The sequence below is a fragment of the Ictalurus punctatus genome, chromosome 3 (assembly GCF_001660625.3).
Source record: "Ictalurus punctatus breed USDA103 chromosome 3, Coco_2.0, whole genome shotgun sequence".
NCBI classification, from domain to species: domain Eukaryota; kingdom Metazoa; phylum Chordata; class Actinopteri; order Siluriformes; family Ictaluridae; genus Ictalurus; species Ictalurus punctatus.
Genome location: NC_030418.2, coordinates 30,476,930 through 30,498,629, shown reverse-complemented (window position 1 = coordinate 30,498,629; position 21,700 = coordinate 30,476,930). Strand labels below are relative to the sequence as shown.

At 39.9% G+C, this 21,700-nt stretch overlaps 1 protein-coding gene across 5 annotated transcripts in view; it reads right to left on the bottom strand.

Moving 5' to 3' along the window:
• LOC108263068 (probable E3 ubiquitin-protein ligase HERC3) overlaps positions 1-21,700 on the bottom strand; it is a 73,901-nt gene that overhangs the window by 8,980 nt on the left and 43,221 nt on the right. For 4 of the 5 annotated variants that reach the window (XR_008396342.1, XR_006982095.2, XR_006982090.2 and 1 more), the window contains 14 exons: positions 19,745-19,812; positions 19,211-19,329; positions 17,129-17,188; positions 13,046-13,157; positions 11,278-11,467; positions 10,225-10,388; positions 8,887-9,000; positions 8,488-8,511; positions 8,325-8,414; positions 8,005-8,175; positions 6,594-6,737; positions 3,240-3,406; positions 1,371-1,437; positions 551-633 (listed from right to left, as the gene is read on the bottom strand). Coding sequence is in view for 2 of the 5 variants with exons in the window: in XM_047153951.2 (XP_047009907.1) it covers positions 551-633; positions 1,371-1,437; positions 3,240-3,406; positions 6,594-6,737; positions 8,005-8,175; positions 8,325-8,414; positions 8,488-8,511; positions 8,887-9,000; positions 10,225-10,388; positions 11,278-11,467; positions 13,046-13,157; positions 17,129-17,188; positions 19,211-19,329; positions 19,745-19,812 (1,573 nt within the window). In the remaining 3 variants the exon portion in view is untranslated. The other variant, XM_053679882.1, reaches the window with a different exon arrangement.

Below are 21,700 nucleotides of genomic sequence, written 5' to 3'. Positions count from 1 at the left end.
CAAAATTCTGTCCCAAGTTATTTACCACATCCAACCCACCCACATACACACCCACATATATACATACACACACACACATACATACACATACACACACACACACACACACACACACACACACACACACACACACACACACACACACACCCATCATTAGGCTTCGGGCATAAACCCTCAGAGAATTGTCCCAGAGGACAGTAAAACACACAAGCAGACACACACACACACACACACACACACACATATACACACACAGTCAAATATGGGACACAAGCTGGAACATTGCGACCTCTTTTAAGACTCCGCTGACTGAACAGTAAGTGTTAAGCCTGAGTAACACACGTGTTGGCTTTAGGACAGTGGTAGCTCAATGGTTAAGGTGTTGGTCTACTGATCAGTAGGTCGTGAGTTCAAACCCAAGCAACCTGTTGAGTCCTTGAGCAAGGCCCTTAACCCTCAAATGCTCAGATGTATGAATGAGATGCACCCAATTTGCTCTAGATAAGGGTGTCCGCCAAAATGTAATAAATGTTAGGCCTGAGTAACACACCTGTTCGACTTGTCTACTGTTTTGTTCTCTCCTCCAGGGACGAGCTCCTTCACCTCCGTTACCCCGTAATACTCTCGGCTAATCTGTAAAGAGATGCATGTATCTTTGCTAAATGTACATGATTTTGCAAGACATGAACTTTGGAGTTTCACACACACACACCAAAGTTTGTGAACACCTGGCCATCACACTCATATGTAGGACTTCTCCAGCTGTTTCAACATACTTGGAAGCAAACAGTGCTGTAGCATTACAATTTCCCTTCACTGGAACTAAGGGCCCCCGAAATGGTTGCCATTTTGGTTGGATCCTGATGATGCTACCGTGTTATCCGTGGCTGGGAGAACAAGAGAGCAAAATTGGACGTGCTCTCAGGGAGGGAGGGGTGATATACTCTCTCTCCTGTCAATCACAGTGACACTAGCCAATCGCGGGCAGATGTGAGCTCATGCATGCAGAAGGGGGTGGATAGCGCGTTCGAAAGGACGGTGATAGCCGTCAAACTCCCCGGTTGGCATCTGTCGTTTGATAGGGGCTTAATGTGTAGGAATATGCCATGACTAAAGTAGGGAGAAAATTAGGTAGGGGGGATTATTAAAATTTTTTTTTAAAATAAATAAATAAATAAATAAATAAATAAATAAAAACAGTCTGGCCTGACTTCCTCAACTTGTTGCCACCACAAACTCGATCAGGACCAGCAGAAAGAAAATGAACGAATGATACTGCCCACACCCCAGGACCATCTTGTTCACGTGCTCATCAGGAATAATAAATAAATAAATAAATAAATAAATAAATAAATAAATAAATATCTTACAGCAAAGTTGAGACAGAAGGCATCCTCTAGGTCTTCCTCGTCATAGTCCAACAGCTGCTGGAGACTCCTGTGAAGAATATTTATTCACTATATTCACTATATTCATATTCACTCAATATTTACTACCCCTGAAAAAAAAACCTGCTAGTATTTATTCAACAGGGGAGTTTAAAATGATGGCAGAGGTTGCATTATGAATGTTGTAGCGTAGTTTAATTGGAGTGTATAATTGCAAGAAAACATCCTCGTTTTTGCTTACTTAATGTTAGCATACGTGCGTTTAACGCTAATACAGTCAGGAGTCCTTATTAACCATTTAATGCTTTAACTTTTATTGGGGTAAAATAAATGGGAGGGTTAGGGTTAGGATGGGGCTTACTAATTTTACACACCAGAGGCTTTTTGATGAGCGATATATCTGAAATTTATGTGTTAGAAAATAATAGATGTGTGGCTAGCACTGTGTACGTCTTTAATATCAGTCGGTCAGAAACACATTTCTACTCTTGTCTGGATAACTCCTAGTCGCTTTAATAATGAAATACTTGAAGTATACAGAATGGCAGTTTTAAAAATACATTTTATATTGATAGTTAACTTTGTTAATAAAATAGTGTGCTGTTATGAGCATGTTTTTGTGTTTTGAGTATCGTGGAATTTTACTGGTATTGGTACCGACTACTGAAATTTTGGTACCGTGACAACCCTATTAAAGAGACGGATCTGGATGTTCTTTCCTGCACATTTAACTCCGCATCCATCAGTATTAACCTCAGTCTAAATTAACCACACCAACTGAGGCTTGAAATCCCACAGCACCTAGATTAAGAGTGCTGCCGACAGGCCGCGGCTTTCCATTACTCGTCTCACGTCACTGTTTTAACGTTACACATCATCTGCCGTTATGAAACGCGCTCCGTTTTTAGAGCTTCGATAAGCGAAGAACGACGCATGTAAAGCCTTTATAATACGAAGCAACAGCTGGGACCCTTAAGCGGTTAACAGCAGAGAGGCACTCGTGCTGTCAATCAGCAGCAAAAGAGCTCTCTCCTCGTGTCTTTCTGGAACCTTCTAAACCTTGAGTTAATCAATAAATACACAGCCATCAACAAACAAATCTGACAAGGCAATAAAAGGTATTTTGGGAGCATCTTATCGTAATAGTTCATCCAGTTCACACACATGATACTAAATTGCACACGATAAAAGAAATACCTCCGACATGAGCCATGTGCTCAAAAGCTAATAAACGCACAACAAGCTAAAAAAAAAAAAAAAAAAAAAAAAAAAAAAGAGCTTTACAACTTCATAAACAAACACCACCCTGTGCGTTTCCTGATTCTGGCTCCTCAGTGGCAATGAGGAGATCATTTGCTACAGTTCTCTGCTGACATTTAGAAATAATTAGTGGCTAACGGCCCATGTCCTCTGTTTGATCCAGGGTTTCTGCTGTGCGCTAATTGAACCTTTCATAACGACTGCTGGTTACGTAACAGCATGAAAAGAGCGTGGGCTGGAAAACAAGGCAAACATGTTTAAAGTGAACGCTTCTGGTTTCACCCAGGAACAGTGAAAGGACTCCGTCACAACAAAGAAGGTCAAGGACGTAATCGCGTTCGGATCTATGCAGGTGTTTACAACCTGTGGGGTTTTATAGGATTTTGTGTAACCTGCATTTTGTAGACTGTTCGGCAGTCATGTTGCTGTTCTGGTGAAATAAAAATGCACTAAAAATCTGAACTCTAGCCTTGTAAACTCAAATCTAAAGACGGTATGCGATAATTCATTTAGGACCAAGAGGACATTTCCCCCCCCCCCCCCCCCCCCCCCCCCCCGTTGTGTGGGTTGCAGGATTTTTGAATTGCGTACCTGCCCTCAGTAGGGGAGAGCTCCTTCAGATCATCCAGCACAGGAGGAACATCTAGGAGCTTCTTGTAGAGCACGAGAGGGAAGTGCAGGTCAACAACGGTGGAGTTGTAGATAGCCAGGCCACAGACGATCCCGATCAAGTGGAACCAGTTGTGTTCAACAAAACACTGCGGCACAAACAGTTTAGTACACAATCAATACATTGTGGGTTTTTTTGTTTGTTTGTTTGTTTGTTTTATAATTAAAACAACTTCAAACTTTTGTTTGTCCCATGTTTTTCGTTTTGACCATGTAATGGGTATTTAATTAACTACTAATGCGCAGTTCATTCGTTCTTCAGTGAGCGCTGGTTAGGGTCGCGGTGGATCCGGAGTCGATTCCAATCCTTCTACCAGTATGTTTATCGTACAGCGGGAGGAAACCGGAGAATCCGAAAGAAACCCGTGCAAAGATGTGGAGAGTATGAACCAGGGACACTAAACATACCAGCTGGGCAAATAGTGCCTTGCTATATTCTGCAGTTGTGAAAATATGGGTTTTGTTAACATATTAAAATATTTGCAAAATATGGAAGGTGTAGATAAAATAATCACACTATGACATCATACCATATCAATAGCAACTTATCAATATCAACACCATATCAATAGCAACTTAGCAATATCAACACCATATCAATAGCAGCTTATCAATATCAACACCATATCAATAGCAGCTTATCAATATCAACACCATATCAATAGCAACTTAGCAATATCAACACCATATCAATAGCAACTTAGCAATATCAACACCATATCAATAGCAACTTAGCAATATCAACACCATATCAATAGCAACTTAGCAATATCAACACCATATCAATAGCAACTTAGCAATATCAATACCAAATCAATAGTAACATTTAGGAAAAAAAAATACTTTTGATGATATTTTTATTTACAATCTACAAAAATGTAAAAAGAACAGTGTAACATGGCAGGTGGCACAGTGGGTAGCACTGCTGTCTCAAATCTCAAAGGTCCCCAAATTCTCCAGTTTCCTACCACCAGGTTGGACTGGATAAACTAAATTGCCCCTGGGTATAAATGTGAATGTGTATGGTGCCTTGCAAACTGCTGTGCTGGTGTACTGGTGTTTTTCCACCTTGAGTCAAGTGTTTCTGGTATAGGCTCTGGATCCACTGAAACCTTAATACTAAAAATGAACAAATGAGATTAGTAGATCACAATATCGAATTGACTCCTGAGAGTAACAAAGACTGTCTCAGTTGAAAATTGAATGAAAATTCCAGTTGTACCTTTGATACTTTCAGAAAAGTGGGGGGAAAAAGATCCTTGATCTTTTGCCCCTATGTGCAAGACAATCCAAAAAAAACAGCTACAAGACTGCAAAATAGTGGCTTACGGTTGTTTTTAAGTAACCCAATGTCAGCATGGAAAGAACACATGTATCCCTTACCGCCTGCTCTGATGTTCATTTACAATTGCACACCATGTTTTGTATACACCAGCAAGCAGTGTGTAGGGTTTCCATGCGCTTTTACAAATCCAGCACGCTAAATACACCTCCAGGAAAAGAAAAAAACAAAACCAAAAACTATATTACTGGAAATCCACAGCCTCTGTGATGTGAGATACGACTAATGATGTTTTGTGCATCAACAATAATTTTTTCCATCTTGGCAAAACAACCTGTAACAACAGCAGACACCCTCCAGGCTATATAAAATGAATCTGTACAATATTTAACGAATATATCAGTTGCAATCAAAATGATTCGACCCCCATTGCAAATCAGGTTTACTGTCAAAATGTACAGACTTTCAGCGGTTTGCAATGGACAGCTCAAACAAAAGCAACTGACATAGTTCAAAACAACGAATGCTTGAAGTGGATTCCCCAAATTCAACTCAAAATGCAACTTATAATGATTTCTCCAGTTTCAAAATGATTCAACCCCTTCATGGCAAGCGTCTTTAGTATTTAGTAGAGCACGCATTTGCTGTTATGACCTGCTGTAAACAAGATGCAGAATCTTCCAGGACTTCGTCTGCAACCAAGCCTTGGTGGAATTCGAGGTACGCTTAGGATCATTGTCCTGTTGGAAAGTCCAATTACGCCCAAGATTCAGCTTCCTCACAGACGGCATGAGGTTTTCTCCTAGGATTTCCTGATACTCCAATGAATCCATCTTGCCTTCCACACACTGCAGGTTTCCATTTGTCAGAGTATGCAAAGCAGCCCCAGAGCATCACCGAGCCACCACCATGCTCGACTGTGGACAGAGTGTTCTTTCTTTATTCTTCTTCCTCCAGACATACCGCTGATCCATCGTGCTGAAAAGTTCCACTTTTGTTTCATCGTTCCTCAGAACAGAATCCCAAAACTTCTGTGGCTTATTTATATGATCGTGAGCCGACTTTTCAACTGCTTTTGGGTCAGTAGTGGTGTCCCACTTAAGTCTGCTAATCGGCACTATAGGAATTATACCAGAGTTGGTGAAATCGCAATCACACGAAATTGTTTCGCACGGTATTTCACAGTGATGTTTGCTGGTAAATGAGCTCTTTTAGCTGTACTGGTGTTCGACGCACGTGAATCGACGAGGGTTCTGACCAAATACGTGTTACGATTACGTTACGTGAAGCGTCTCGGCCCAAAAAAAAACCAAACATTTTGAAAAATCGCAAGCTCCTCCGAATGTTGCGGAGTGCTTGATTTTGCGTTAATTTCTGCGATCGCAAAATCCTGGAGGGACTGGAAAATGACTATTTTCTTAGAGTCTATAAAATGAGAATCCAACTCTAATTTTATTTTTGAGAAATCAGATTACTCTACTAAAGGTGCTTGTAGCACTCGTGTCCTCTTACAGAGTCTTTGATCTCTAACTTAATCTTATGTTTATCTCTTAACTTATTATTTTATCTACATGTTTAACTGATTTACCCTCCAAGTGCAACCGCCTTTAATAAACCACTGATATAGAACCCATTAGAAACCGAGAACAAGCGGTTAACAAGTCATTAAATACAAAGGCAAACATTTGCTGAACATGTTTCCTTATTTAAAGTCCAATAGCGATTAAACTATTGTTATTTTATCCTTGAGAAACATAAACTCAAGCAATGGGAAAACGAATCACAGCCAATTTGATATCCAGTGTACACAGAGTTCCATCACGATCATAAAGCAAAGATTCTTAAGATATCAAAGATCTCTTAACTTTATAACTGCATCACATGGTGTGAGGAGAACATAACATCAGCTTCCCCACGCATTATGGTGATTTACTTTGTAGACATAACCTCAACGCCTTTGTCACAAGTGAAACAGGACTTCGTGTTCGACTCACTTTATCGGAAAACCAGAGCAAGTTGGATTCTGGGTAATGGGTGAACATGCCATAGACTGGATCCATCAACTCTTTCAGCAGCAGCAAGAAGAACTCTTTAGTGACTCCACCTGCATCCACTGCCTCCTCTCCGTCAAAAATCACCTGTAGTAGGAGTCGCGAAACAAAACAGTTGGGATCAGGCCAGCTCTTCTTAATTCAACAAAGAACTTAAAGATAAAAAGTTCAATTCTGCTCACATTGCATGTACGAGATGTTACTAAAGTCTGGCTTGTGTCTTTGTTTTCACGTCACACATCGTGTTTAAATGCTACGTGACAGTGAAAGCCAGCAAAAGGGGTGGGGGAGGGGGGAAAAAGTAAAAAAATAATAATAATAAAAAAAAACTAAAAAAAAAAACTCTACTCTTGATTGACTTTTCGAAAAAACCATCATATACGCTTACTGTCCATTTTAATAGGAACTCCTGTACACCTGCTCATTTACAGTATTCAGTTATCCAATCAACCAATCATGTGGCGGCAGCAGCACAATGCATAAAACATGCCGATACTGGTCAAGAGCTGTAACAAAAAGAGTTTTTATTGTTTTTCAAGCCATTCAGTGTAAACTCTACAGACTGTTGGGTGTGAAAATCCCAGGAGCCCATGCCATGGTTAAAGTCACACAGATCATGTTTTTTCCCCCCATTCTGGAGGTTTGATGTGAACATTATCTGACGCTCTTGACCTGTATCTTCTTTATTTTTTCTGCATTGACGCTGCATACATCAGCTATTGACATTATTAGGAGAGGATAAAGACTACACCCAACCATATGAGGTCGGCCTTTAAAGGGATTCAAATCCTCGCTTATTTTATTTGACTGTATTAACGCACACAATTATCTTCTTAATAAAATTTGAGTTCAATTACATTAGTTGTTGTTTCTTAGCATAGGTAATTGTACTTCCAGGCAAGAATACCGTTGGCATATTGAAGCTTTCACTAACCCAATAGGCTAGGTAATGAATTAATGATTTGTCCACCCCTGCTAGGCATCTCTGACTATGACTCTGCAGTCCGTGTAGTCAATAAGGTCAGGTCCCAATTCCGCTGTGACATTTTAAATTAATATTGCAACTCCGTTTTGAAAAAAAAAAAAATCATAATAATTTATATACACAGTTCTGTTGTCAGGTACAGAATTTCAGTTAATGTAGAATGGATTTCATGACGTTCATTCTGCTGCCTATTGACTTCAGCGATCAGTTATTGTTCTCGTTATTCATTGTTGTTGTCACTTTTGAGTGCTTGAGAGGTTGGAACCTTATCTAAAACTGGATCTAAAATCTATTAGCACAACCACAACAACCTAGATACTCTCTACTAAGTTCATAACACTGGTCTTGGTAATATGGAAGTCTTCTCACCTTTAGGGGCTTCTTCAAGTCCACATCGTTATAGATGGTGAGCTCACGCAGCGCGTCGCTGACCAGGTGATCCCTCCGCACGTGCAGGACGAGAAACGGGTTTTGTGCCAGCAAGGGTTCCAGGGTTAACAGCATGAACACGTTGTGCAGGTTGGCACCGCTCACTGCCATCTTAAACGATTTTTAAAAATGTTTTTTTTTTTTTTTTAAATTAATAAGCAATAAACGCTATCTGTTAACGATCAGGCTGAATCACTTTGACTTCAATTGTACCGGAGTAAAAAATGCAAACAAAAACACAGCTTAACGGGGTTTGTTACCTGCATCTGCAGCTCAGCGTCTGTCTGCAACATGGTTGTCTTAGCTTGAGCGTTCAATATGAACGGATAGGCACATAACGTAACTGAATTCTGAAAATAAAAATGCTTTTAGTAATTCATTACGTTCAACGCTTCCGAATTGAAAAGCTGCACATCAACATACCTGTACTGGAGGAGATCGCATTTTCTGTAAAGTAAATGAAAAAACAGAATTAATTAACACGACATAATTACACTTTTCCATGACCTTCGTGACCTTATATGGTCGTATTAATTTAGTTTATAAGTTTAAAGGATATCCCTTTCACAGCATCCAATCATGCTGATACGTGAGCGAGACCACTTCAGACGGTTTAATGAGACTGTTTAATGTGCGAGGGGGTTGGCAATAGGAGGACACGCTTTACTAGAGGACAGGGAATAAAGAAGAATAACCTAACCTTCAACTCTGTGCTAATAAATATCCTGGTGTAACATTAATCTGAGTAGCCTAGCACCAGCAGGAGCTGCAGAGATAACAGGAAGAGGAGGATGAGTGAGAGGGGAGGCAGGGAAGACTCACAATCTCGGCTTTGCTTAGGAACCATTTGAGGTAGTCTTCCTGGATGTCCACCAGGCTGGTGATGTCGGGGATGTAGAAGCGGTTGTACTCCACATGGTGGGCTTTCTGGTTCACCTACACAAAGACAACAAGAAGCGTTTACAAACTAAATATCTTACAGAGCACCAATAGTGGTGGGTTTTTTCCCCCCTTCCTGTGCTTTATTTATGTAGGTCAGGGCTCAATACTGGGGTGGCATCTGAACATTTCTAGATACCGGAGATACCAGAAATGTGCACTTTGCCAATGATTACAATGTTAACGTTATTAACGAATAACACATCGCTCGTTTTAAAAGGGTTTAAAGATGTCGAACGTCCACGAGACTACCTGTTACCACTTACAGGATGTTATAACTAGCAATGATAAAAAGCACCGTGACTGTTACAAAGCACCGTCACCCGCGGCTCCTTCCATAAAGTCTAAATAAACGTCTGCTAACAAAAACATCAACGATAATATGTTTTTCTTTGTTAAAAATCTGTTTATTATTATTATTAGTCTTAGATTAAAAGTCCCTGTTAATATAGAACCAATAATGTATTAGAACGACATATTGTTCGTGTTACTGCTGAAACTACCACCAAAACAGTACAGTTATACGCGCTCTGTCCAATCAGATTCGAGAATTCAACCACACAGTGGTCTAAAAAAAAAAAAAAAAAAAAAAAAAAGGCACAGACAATGTTTAGAGAGGCGTGTTTTAGTGCCTTATAGATCTTCATCGCAATCGACAGTAAAACAAGAACATTTCCTCATCGCTCCTCTGGTTTTATTTTAAACATAAATGAGAAGTTCAATTTGCTGTCATAAAATAATGGCACCCCCACCAAAGCCCTTGAAATCTCTGCAGCTTGGTTGCAGATCAGTGCTGATTCGGTGGTGAATCTATTTTTCCGGCCGAGAACAGCTCTCTTTCTGCGGAAACACGTGGAACGGCTTGCGATTAGGCAGCAGCTCTGGAAACGGTTCCAGCTACATGAGGTGTCTAAAAATACACGAGAACAACATTCCCTGCAGGAAACTGCACCTGGGCTTCGCTTCCGAAAAGCTGAGTGAGACAAATTTCAAACTAAAGAGGTACGTATTATCTCACACACGCTACTGGATAGCAAATATCTACACGTCAATACTGCGTCTAACGGTGGTCAGTCAAAGGGGATCGATTTGTGGTGCTCTTAAAGATGTTATGTAGAACCGGTGAAGCCTCTGAGGTGTTTTCAAGATTATATAGATCATGCCTCATTTTCCAAATATGTGAGCACGAAATAATATGAAAGGACAACCTTAGATGTTTACCTTGTGTAGTTTCTCTAGCAGTTTCAGCGTAGCGTTAAAGTAGCTCTCCAGAAACACAGGAATGAGGAGGGCCTTGCCACCGGTGAGCAGGAACACCACAATGCTCTTATACATCTCAACCAACCTGCAGAAGACCTCACCATCCAGCAGTGACCACCAGTTATCTACAGATAAAGGAAAAAAAACAATTGGTTTAAATATTTTTACCTGAGCGTGTTTAGCAGCGTTCAGTTTATCAGTAACCCTGAGCCGACGTATTGTAACTCCATGCTTTGTTTTTTTTTTCTCAGATACGTCAAAATACGACTCATTTCTGAACTCAAGGGTGGTCTGATCATTTTAGTCTTGTCCAGATGGACATCTCAGAGACATAAAATGTTTCCTCATATGTTTTTTTGCCAAATTTAGCAGTCATTGCTCCGGGGATTCTTTAACGATGGATGCTTTGCAATAACTATTTCCATGGTTTTGGTCACACCGCTTCATCACCAGTCTGTCTACACTGGGAAAGAGGATAAAGTCAATTTACTGTAATGAAAGAGTGCAATCCTAGAATTGAAAATTTCCCACAGGTCACACCGTCATGCAGCTTATTCACATGACATCTTGTATAAAATGCGATATTTTACTACATACAGTCATCCATTGTCTTAATAAAGCGCTAAAGAGGCTAAAATGCATTTTAGAAAACACGTCCAAACTCTGAATACCAAAATCAAGTATTTTCTTCCTTGCCACGTAAAGTCGTTTCATTCTGACATGACCTGACGTTTCTTATTGGAAATTGCTTTAAATGCTTCCTCTGCCTAGCTACAGACACCGCAGAAATCAGGCACCCAGCTCAAATTTCGTACCCCGATGCAGGTCACTCTGCTTGGCCTACTGAACAGTTTGTTGTGCTCCGATACGGCTGATGGAACGAGACTTCGATGTCAAGAACCGGGAAATATATATCTGATTGAAATATCCGGCGTCGCTCTTTCAGCCGAACGTCAAGTGTGCCGTCGAATATTCGTTTCGGTCGTAACCCTAATGACACCTGTGGGATCATACCGAGAACTTTGCTGGGGTTGGCGTCCAGCCGGAGGATGGCCATGGCGAGCGGGATGGTCAGGGAGATGTAGTTTTTGGAGTCGTGCAGAGCCGGACACTCGGAGAGGATCAGGTAAATGCGCATGGCCTCTACATCAGGAGGAGAGCAGGGGAGCTGAGGGATCAGCAAACTCTCGAAGCTCTTCGTGGTCTAGAAACACACACAGTCAACTGCCCACTCAGCGGATTTGTGAGGGAGTGCGACAAAAAATATGATTTAAAAAATGTAAAGCTGGGTGATGATTAACATACTAACGTTTCATTTTGTACATTTTATTAATGTTATGCTTGAAATGTCAATATTGGGGATCTTTTTTTGTTCACCAGCAGCCAATCTGAATAAACCTGTGTGTGTGAGAAACACACCCTCTGAACTTCAGCCCGATCCAGAGCTGTATCTAGGATATGAACGCCTACATGTTACTAAGCGGTGAAAGCTTGGTACTTTCTGACTGGGCTCTACCTCTACGTTCAGTAAAAAAAAATAATACAGTCGCCACGTTTCCTGTACAGAACCTGGCAGGTAATCATATGCTTCTGTGCTTTTGTTAATTAATTCCTGGGTTCTTCGCCATCCCCCCGGTATCTCACATATACTGTGCACTAAAAATGGGCAACTTTGAAGAGCTGTTAAATCTTTTCAGCATAACACTCATATCTTACAAACTTGTTGTATTTAAATCAAGTTTAAACGTTTTGTGGCTTGTAGTATGAATATGTTATAGCCCTCAGGTTATCTATAAGCTAGTGTGCTCCAAAACAATGACAAAATTCACATTCAGAAGATATTTTAATTAAATTTTACAGTCTTGCTCTCTACCACCAATTCAACAATGCACTTCAGCCTTTCAACATTTTCTGTCCAATCAAATGCTCTCAACAATCTGAAGTGTCCCGCCCCAAACATTATAAAACCCCACGATACTAATTGTCGAGTACGGCTTAGCCCGGGGCTGTGAGACAAGTTAAACGCTAGTGACCATTTGTAAAAGGGGCGGAGCCACACGATATGTCCCGGCAAGACTTCTTGTTTTGGTGGAAATGATGTCACTACGTCGAATAATGCTGCGTGTTTCAAGACGCTTCACAGAGACTTAAAAGCTTGCCCTTTACAATCCCTGTCAATTACGTAAGGAAACAAAAACTTGTTTAGAGTTTACGTGAAGAAAAAGGGCTAAAGACTGATCGTTCAGCAGCAATTATTTCTTTCAGCATGCCACTTCATCCAACATCATCCAATCCATTTGATACCGCCTTGTATAAAATTACAAAATGTGATCTATCAGGTCTAAAAATAAAAATAAAAAGTCTGCTCGTTACTGTGCGAGCACACACGCAGTGTGTTCCACACCATGCATCAAAGCGGACAATAAGTTAAGTTTGGCTGACGGGTACAAACTCCCATGTACTATTAATAGGCTGCTTTTAGCCATGATGATTCATCTGGTCAAACACTGGAGGAAAAAATCCTCAAAACTCCTTGGGACTCAAATAAGCTTTCCCAAAACCTGTCTCCAGCTAGTCGGCCAGGGAGATTAGAGAAAAACGCAGTGAAAAACAAGCAACATTCAAAAATCTTGTCCTTACAGCCAAATATATTACAAGCATAAAAATAAAATCAATGTACCATGTTCATAAGCTGTTCACAGCAGCATACATACAGTAGTTGTGTTTCGTTGTGCGTGTAATGTAACGTAGAATGGGTATGGTGATATACATGCTTATGTACCTGCTCCAGCAGCCGTGAGTAGGCTGGCTTCATCAGCATCTCGAACAGCAGCCTGACCGAGTTGAGGTCGATTCCGGGGACTTTGGGGTTGGTTTTAAAATGACCATCATCACTGCAAAAGAAGTGTAATACAATCCAAATTTCAATACGAACATTCACAATAACTCGAATCAACATCCATAAAAGTCTTGCGCGACATCTTTCAAATGCGATCATGATTGCCATTATGCACCATTACATGATGGTGCTGCTGAATTCTCTATTCTGATTGGTCAGAAGGTAACCAACAGGGGAGTTTAACTGAGCTAAATCAGAGGCGTGTTTCAGGAAGCCAGCTGAACAAACTCGGAGATTCAGAGTAGGTTTTGAGTTGACAAAACCAAACAAATCCCACCCTGATGAATTAAGGTTTACGGGTTTCACGACACTGGTTATCAACTTTCTCAGTCACCGTGAATCGAGGTTTATGCCGCGTGCACGTAAAAGCCAGACGTTTGCAGCAAACAGCCAATAGCGTTCAAGATGGAGAAAAGCAGGTGTGCATACTTCCGGCTGAAGAGAAAGAAATTGTTATGAGAAAATTTAAATGTGTAAATGTGCAAGTTTACTTTTATAGGCTCACAATGAGAATAAACAGACTTATAACTTACATTTCACTTAATTTCATCTAATATAAAAATCAGTATTTTTTATTAAATAAATATCAATTTGTGAAAATATATCATCAGGACAGGAATAATCCTACCACATGCAAATATGTACCACTCGCAAAGGACCAGAAAGCAACACATACAGTTTGCGTTACAGTACAGTGTGGCTTCGGCGTGTCCGATTTTTAACGTGCGGATGAAGAAGCCGGCGTAGATAAACTATACCCTGCCAAAAATCCTAAATTTTACATTCAGATGGTCATCAGGGAATGCCGGAGGATTGTGTCAGTCCGCTAAAAGTTCTTTCCCTTCTAAGTGCCCTTATTATTATTATATTTATTATCCGTGCTCCGAGCTGCACAGGATGCTCCACAAACCATGAAGTCATCGCTACAAACACTAAACGGTTATATTGGAAGGGTCAGATTTAAATCACTTTGTTTACAGCTGATTGGTCCAATCTGGGTTTGAGTTCTCTTACCAAGAATAAAACCTGTTCCGGAGCAGGGTAGCCGTGTAGAACAAGTTACCGTGGCCTTGAAACATGCCAAAAACCCAATCCAAACTTACCTAGACCAGCTTTGTGAAACAGGCCTCAGCTATCTTAGGGCCCTGACACACCATGTTAATGTTAAAGTAGTACCAATCACATCAACTGACGGACGACACATACAAGATACAAGTATCCCACCAGGAAATGGCAGAAATCTGTATTCTTCATCAAAGACAGAAAACTGGAACAGATCATTATCACAAAGAAAGCCCTCAGTTCCAAGCAGCATACTCCTGTACTAAATACTACGTCATATATATTACAACCTACCGATCTTAATTCCTATAGTGCTGCGCTATTTTGATGTACTGTTTAGTGCAATAGCATGAGGTCTGTGACACAGCCAGATAATCAGGCTTAGCTAGCTAAATACCATTTCTGTTTGTACAGCATTTCCAATCATTCTGGATTTCTGCTAATTCTGAATGTCTGCTCATTCAGAATATTTGGTTCTGAATTTCTGATCATTCTGAATTTTTGGTTCTGAATTTCTGATCATTCAGAATTTTTGGTTCTAAATGTCTGACCATTCTGAAATTCTTAGATCGTTCTGAAATTCTGATTGTTTCTGAATTTTTCGGTCTGAATTTGTTTGTTCTGACTTTCCCCATTATTCTGAATTTCTGTTCATTCTGAACTTCTGAATTTATTCACATTCTGAAGTTCCGATCTTTCTGAATTTCCAGTTCTGAAATTCTGATCATTCTGAATTTCTAGCAATTCTGAATTTTAGATCGTTCTGTATTTCTGATCATTCTGAATTGTGGGTTCTGAATTAGTCTGTTCTGAATTTCCAATTATTCTGAATTTCTGTTCATTCTGAACTTTTAAATGTACAGTTCTGATTTTATACACATTCGGAAGTCCCAATCCTTCTGAATATCCGGTTCTGAATTTCAGATCATTTTTATTTATTAGTTTTTTTTATTATTCTGAATGTTTGGCTCTTACTTTGCTTATTCTGAATTTCCAATTATTCTGAATGTCAGGTTATGAATTTCAGATCATTTTGAATTTCTAGACTCCGACTTTGTTTATTCTGAATTTCCAGTTCTGAATCCTTTCATTCTGAAGTTCTTGTTCTGACCTTCTGAATTTGAATTGTTCTGAATTTCTTGTAATTCTGAATTTACAATGATCCCTTGATGTAGTCTGCTTTAATTTAGACAGCCTATTCAGCCATGCTGTTGAAAGCTAGCCACACTAGATGAGCAGAAGTTGAAAAATGAGATACTGTGCATGTGTCTGTTTCTTTTCTCCAGCATTTGGCTGAACCAGTACAGACAATCCGAAGACTTTCCTTCACAGCCAGCCTTCAGCATTCTCGATCAGTGCTAACCAGAACTGGAAAGTTGCAGCCAATAACTACAGTGCAGGACACATTGCAAAAGCTACAGGCAACAGTCAGCTTGGGATTTCAGGGCTCTTAGAGCCTGAATCTGTCCATCTGTATCCAGTGACGGGATGATGTTTTCAAATCATGTTTTAAGTATAAACACTCCAGAGTTAATCCATTACGCACATACACCATGATGACTTGCACAGCATCGAGGTCAGACCGCTATTTATATTATGTGCACTCAGATATGAAAGAAATATAAAACCATAATAAATAAGGCTGATTTATTATTTTGGACTAATTGTGATGTGATCAGATATCCCAGGAGTGCTTAGACTGATGTAGTATTGTTACAAGTCTGCCCCGTTGTATTCCCAAATCCAGCCAATTAATCAGCGCACACACCATCACGTGTCTAAAGCCCACACTGTACAAGACCGACTGTTTTAACCACATACGCTACCGGTCAAAAAGTTTAGACACACTCGTTCTTTATTTAATTTTTTCCACCACATTTTAGAAGAATGATAAAGTCATCAAAACTTTGGAATAACACAAATGGAACTATGTTAATGATGTTGATAAAAAAAAAAATAATCAAAAATAATTGAATATTTTAGTATCTTTAAAGTCGATGCCCTTTTTGCCTAGAATTTCCAGAAATGCATTCCTGGCGTTTTCTCGACCGATTTCTTGAGGAATTTCCCTGAGATGCTTTTTAAACAGTATTAAAGGAGTTCACACCGACGCTGGACTCTTATCGGCTGCTTTTCAGAAATATTTCGCTCCGAGTCGTCCCTTTAAAAAATTTTTTTTTTGTAAATAAAATGTTCGTTTTCTAATGAAAGAAATGTATACGTCGGCACGATTATATTTTTGCCTACGACACCGATTTCACACCTTCAGATCAAAAGCTTTTTAACATAATGAGAAACATTTCAGTCGAGTGTCCACAAACTTTTGACCGGTAGTGCATTTAAAATAATATGTTCAGACGAGACTCATTTCTCCCAGGCATAATCACACAATCCGAGTGTAAACGAAACCAGCTGTGTGTTACATAATCAAATAAACCCCACTGCAAAGGTTGAGCTCCTTTTTATTTTTTAAAGAGGAGATTATTATGTGAAGCACGAGCTAGCGAGCGCAGCCTTATACAGATAAAAATAATAATGCTGATGAGTCCAAGGGTCATTCCTTGGCAATTGTGCCAATAGATGTCCTAGTGTTTTACAGGACATGGTAGGAAATAAACAGATTGTGTACGTGCATGTGATCATGTGTGTGTGTTTGTGAACATCAGCATATTTGGAGAGTGATTCAAACGGCAGAGCATTGTGGGGAAATAAAACATTTTTCATGTGAAATCCATGGCTGCCAGTGTTCGTGTGTGCCAACATTGCTAAAATTTAATGATCAGCGAGTTCAAGGTTCTAAAATAAGACCATGCCAACTAGCTGTCTTTCAAAATTAGCATTTCTGGAAGTAGAATAGCTTTAAAAGCGGATATAAAAACGTGTGGATTAATCGTTGCGTCTTACCTCTGGTCCAGGAAGCTGGCGTTCCAACATGCGGTCGAGGACAGCAGCAGAATGATGTCACTGCAGAAGAAGAAGCAAAGCAAAATAAGTTCATAGAGAGACAAAATGTGTGAGGCACATTTATAAATATATACAATTGTATACAGTCTAGGAACGGCATGATTTATTAAATATTTATTTGTATTATATAAAATGTATTTATGGACGAATACTATTTTGTTCTTTGTATTCGTTGACAGTAATCGATATGTAATTTGTATCGATATCCTTTGTTTATTTAAGTATTTATTTTTTTTACAGAAAATACCATCAAAATCATGTGCACTGATTGTAGACATGGTTTGGTGTCAGGGTTTTTATACCGGTCACTTTTCTGGCCACAAGCCTCATGAAGCTACGATCTGATTGGTTCTTAGCGCTTGTGTGTATGTTGTAAATACAGCGTATATAAAAAAAAAAAAATAGCGTAAGAGGTGATGTAAAATTTGTTTTTGTGAGTATAACGCTGTACGTGTTTACATATAATGCCTGTGAAATATATAAAAGTAACAGGTGACTAAATGTTTGATTGCAGTAATAAAAGGAAAAAAAAAAAAAAACATTTTTTTTTTTTTTTTTTTTTTTTTTTTTTTAAATAAAAGACTAATTCTAAGCTGTGTTTTTTGGATCAACATGTCAGCCATCTGTGGAGATTCAAAGGTCATGCTCTCCTCTGATTCCCATGGTAACAGTAAGCTGAGCGGGGAAAACTGCCCCACGTAGTTGTTATCGGCCACAAAAATGCTGCCATTTTTAAAAAACCTGAATGTCGGATGTCAACATACCTGCGGTCAAAAATTTTAAAAAAAAATAAGAAGTAAGAAACACGAGCAAAAATACCGTGCACATTTTAAGAAGTACACGATTCTGTTTGATCACGTCGGGATGTGTTAAGTGACACGGTGGCAGGATTCGGTAGCCAAATCTTCCGTGATTGGGCTCGTACTGCTTATTCGTGACATAAATTGCATATTAATCTGTATAACAGACATTAGACAGATTAACTGTTAGTAATAACTGTTATATTAGTGAACTGTTAATCCCTCTCATCCCTCTTTCGAGTAGAACTGCATAGGTTGATAGAAAAATAAACTTTTCGTATTGCTCTCTGTGTAACGTGATGCTCTTACTGTAACAATGCTCGCGCTTGGTTAGTCATAGTCATGTGAAATATGTAGTCAGGATAATCTAAACGCAGATGAATGCTGATATTATAGCAGCACAAGAAATGAAACAGAGAAAGAACGCTATACAGTATTGCAAACAAAAGAATTGGAATATCTGGGACGGTCAGTTTCCAGTTTCGAAGTTTCGGGATAATTCCGGGACAGTTATGGGAAAAGATCTGCAGTTGGTCGTTTGTAATGTCAGTCAAAAAAAAAGGCTTTGGGCCAAAGGTTAAAGCACCTGACTCTCAAGAGAACACCAAGCTGGAAAGATTAATGCTTTTAAAATCCATCATTCCATTTTCTCTTCTTACAAAAAAAAACACTACTTCGGACCGGTAGCATTTTATCAGCTGGCTACGTTATTTTGTTGTCTCTTGGTGGACAAACACTCCGATAAACTAAAAGTGTTACAAAGTGTTACAAAGTGTTAAAGGTAAAAGTGTGACATGACATGATAAAAAATGTTCATTGTAACGCTCGTTTTTTTTTTTTTTCCTCCTCGGTTGCAGTATTTTGTATCGGAGTCTTAAAACTAAACCGTCTTGGCTCAGGGTTTACAAACAGACGAGCGAAGACGTCAAAGTTAATGATCACCTATAAGTGTAGTATCCCTGATGAAAACAAACTGAACTGCTCAGTGGCGTAGTACAAAGCACATGCACTTTTACTACAAAGCGGAAACGCGGGGCGAAAATACCGACCACGTCCTGATCATAAAATCATAAACGGATGAAGATCTACAGCGCCGTGACCTGTTGTGACTCTGTGATGCTGAACTTTACATGCCTCTGTTTGCTGGAGCATGAAAAACCCAAACACGTGTTGAAGCCACATCTGCTGTGAAGGTCGGACCGTGCCTGATAACTGCACTCACTTTGTGATGCTGGAGTCGGTGCTGTCCAGGAGCTTCAGCCTCCAACTGTTTAGACTCTCCTTATTAATCAGGGAAATGCTTTTCGACGCGTTGATAACGCGGAAGTCCTCCGGGCAACTCTGTTAGGATAGTTAGGATAGCAATAACCAAACAATGTCTTTCTGTGCTTGCTGCAAGGCCATCGCACATCTCACATCTGAGCTTAGACTAAATGCGTCTCTAAGCGAAGAATAAACAGGAAGTCCCAAAAATCAACTTCTACAGTGTAATTCTTTCACCAGATTAAGAGCACCCCCAAGTGGACAAGAGAAAATACTCAATGCCATTTAAACAGAAAAGAGACGCTCATCCCCAAGGTCATAATAAAAAATTATCATCTTTTTTTTAAAACTAAGATTAAACTAAGATTTAGCATATCTACATTTGCTGTGAAGCATTCATTAGGGATTTCAACAACATATTTTGTTCCTCGTCTGCAAAATTTGCATCTACTGACACGTTGCTGTATGGTGCGTTCGCTGTCTGATGGCTCACCTTGCCACGTGACAGCACCAGAAAGCTGTGATCGCCGCCGCAGTGGATCCTGCTGATGCTGTACTGATCTGTGCCGGAGTCAGGGAGAAAATAAACACACAGCGAGTTTACACAGACATCAGATCAATTTTTAATACAGGAGAGTGCCTGTAGCACGTCAAGGAAACATAAAACGTTAACACCAGAGTTAATATTTAATACCAGTATTTACACACCACAGAGATGTTGAATTCTCTAATCCGATCGGTCGATTGGTGAGGGCGTCGATTAATTTTCAGTCAGACAGTCGTTTCGTAATCGGACTATCATCGCAAGTTTATATAATGATGAGTCTTTATTGATGACATATACATATACACAGTGAAGTTCTTTTCTTCGTATACCCCAGCATGTCAGGAGGTTCGGGTCAGAGCGCAGGGTCAGCCATGATACAGCGCCCCTGGAGCAGAGAGGGTTAAGGGCCTTGCTCAAGGGCCCAACAGTGGCAGCTTGGCAGTGCTGGGGCTTGAACTCCTGACCTTCCGATCAGTAACCCAATGACTAATACGTTATTAGGGCACACGGTGGCTTAGTGGTTAGCATGTTCGCCTCACACCTCCAGGGTCGGGGGTTCGATTCCCACCGCGGCGCTCTATGTGCGCAGAGTTTGCATGTTCTCCCCGTGCTGCAGGGGTTTCCTCCCCCCCAGTCCAAAGACATGCATGGTAGGCTGACTGGCATGTCTAAAGTGTCTGTAGTGTATGAATAGGTGTGTGTGATTGTGCCCTGCGATGGATTGGCACCCTGTCCAGGGTGTACCCTGCTTTGTGCCCCATGCTCCCTGGGATAGACTCCAGGTTTCCCTGTGAACCTGAAAAGGATAAGCGGTATAGAGAATGGATGGATAATACGTTATTTTTAATAGTAGCAACTAACACAGGGACTTTTATGGCAGACACTCCACATACATGGATTAGAAAACGTGCGTCATGGTTAACATGGTAGCCTTTTCTGTGAGGAGTCTCTAGTGTCAGCACTTAGTAACAGTGAGACAGGAGGTAAAGCTGTAAGTGACACACAAACGTCTTCGGGTTTCTCTGCAATGTCAATCTTACAGATTTTTTTCTTATTAACATTAGGGGGGGGGGGGGGGGGGGTGGAAGGCAGGAACAACTATAAATGTACAACCCAATTCTTGCATCTCTGATGGTTTGCTGGTGCATTAGTGCCTATGGAATGGACAGCTTGCACATCTGGAAAGGCATCATCAATGCTGAAAGGTATAAACAGGTTTTAAAGCAACATCTGCTTCCATCCAGATTTCATACCATCTTTATTTCTGAGAGACTCCGCCTCTCTAAGATACTCTTTTTCATGCCCAATCACATTACTGACCTGTTGCCAATTAACCTAATTAGTTGCAAAATGTTCCTCCAGCTGTTTCTTTTAACTAACACTTACTTTTCCAGCCTTTTTTTTGCCCCTGTCCCAACTTTTTTTTTTTTAGACGTCCTGCGGCCATCAAATTCAATATTACCTTAATTTTTTCCCTTAAAACAGTACATTTCCTCAGTTTACACATTTGATATGTTTTCTACGTTCTATTGTGAATAACATATGGGTTTATGTGATTTGCAAATCCTTGCATTCTGTTTTCATTTCCATTTTACAAAGCGTTGCAACTTCTTTGGAATTGGGGTTGTAGTTTTTATGTAAACTATAACGTAACAGATAACAGGACTGAACTTGTTTTGCAGATGTCCCGTAACATGAAATGTAATCACAAATGTAATAAATAATAAACAAAAACTGGAATTGTTGGCAAACGGCTGTGTTATGAGAGGGGGGGGGGGAAAGAAAATAAATTTTAAAAAAATAAATAAAATAAAAAAAATAATAATAAAATCGGAGAACACTATGCTCGATCATGTTTTATTCCTTTCCTAAAGCAGGATTCTGCCATTAATAAATCATATA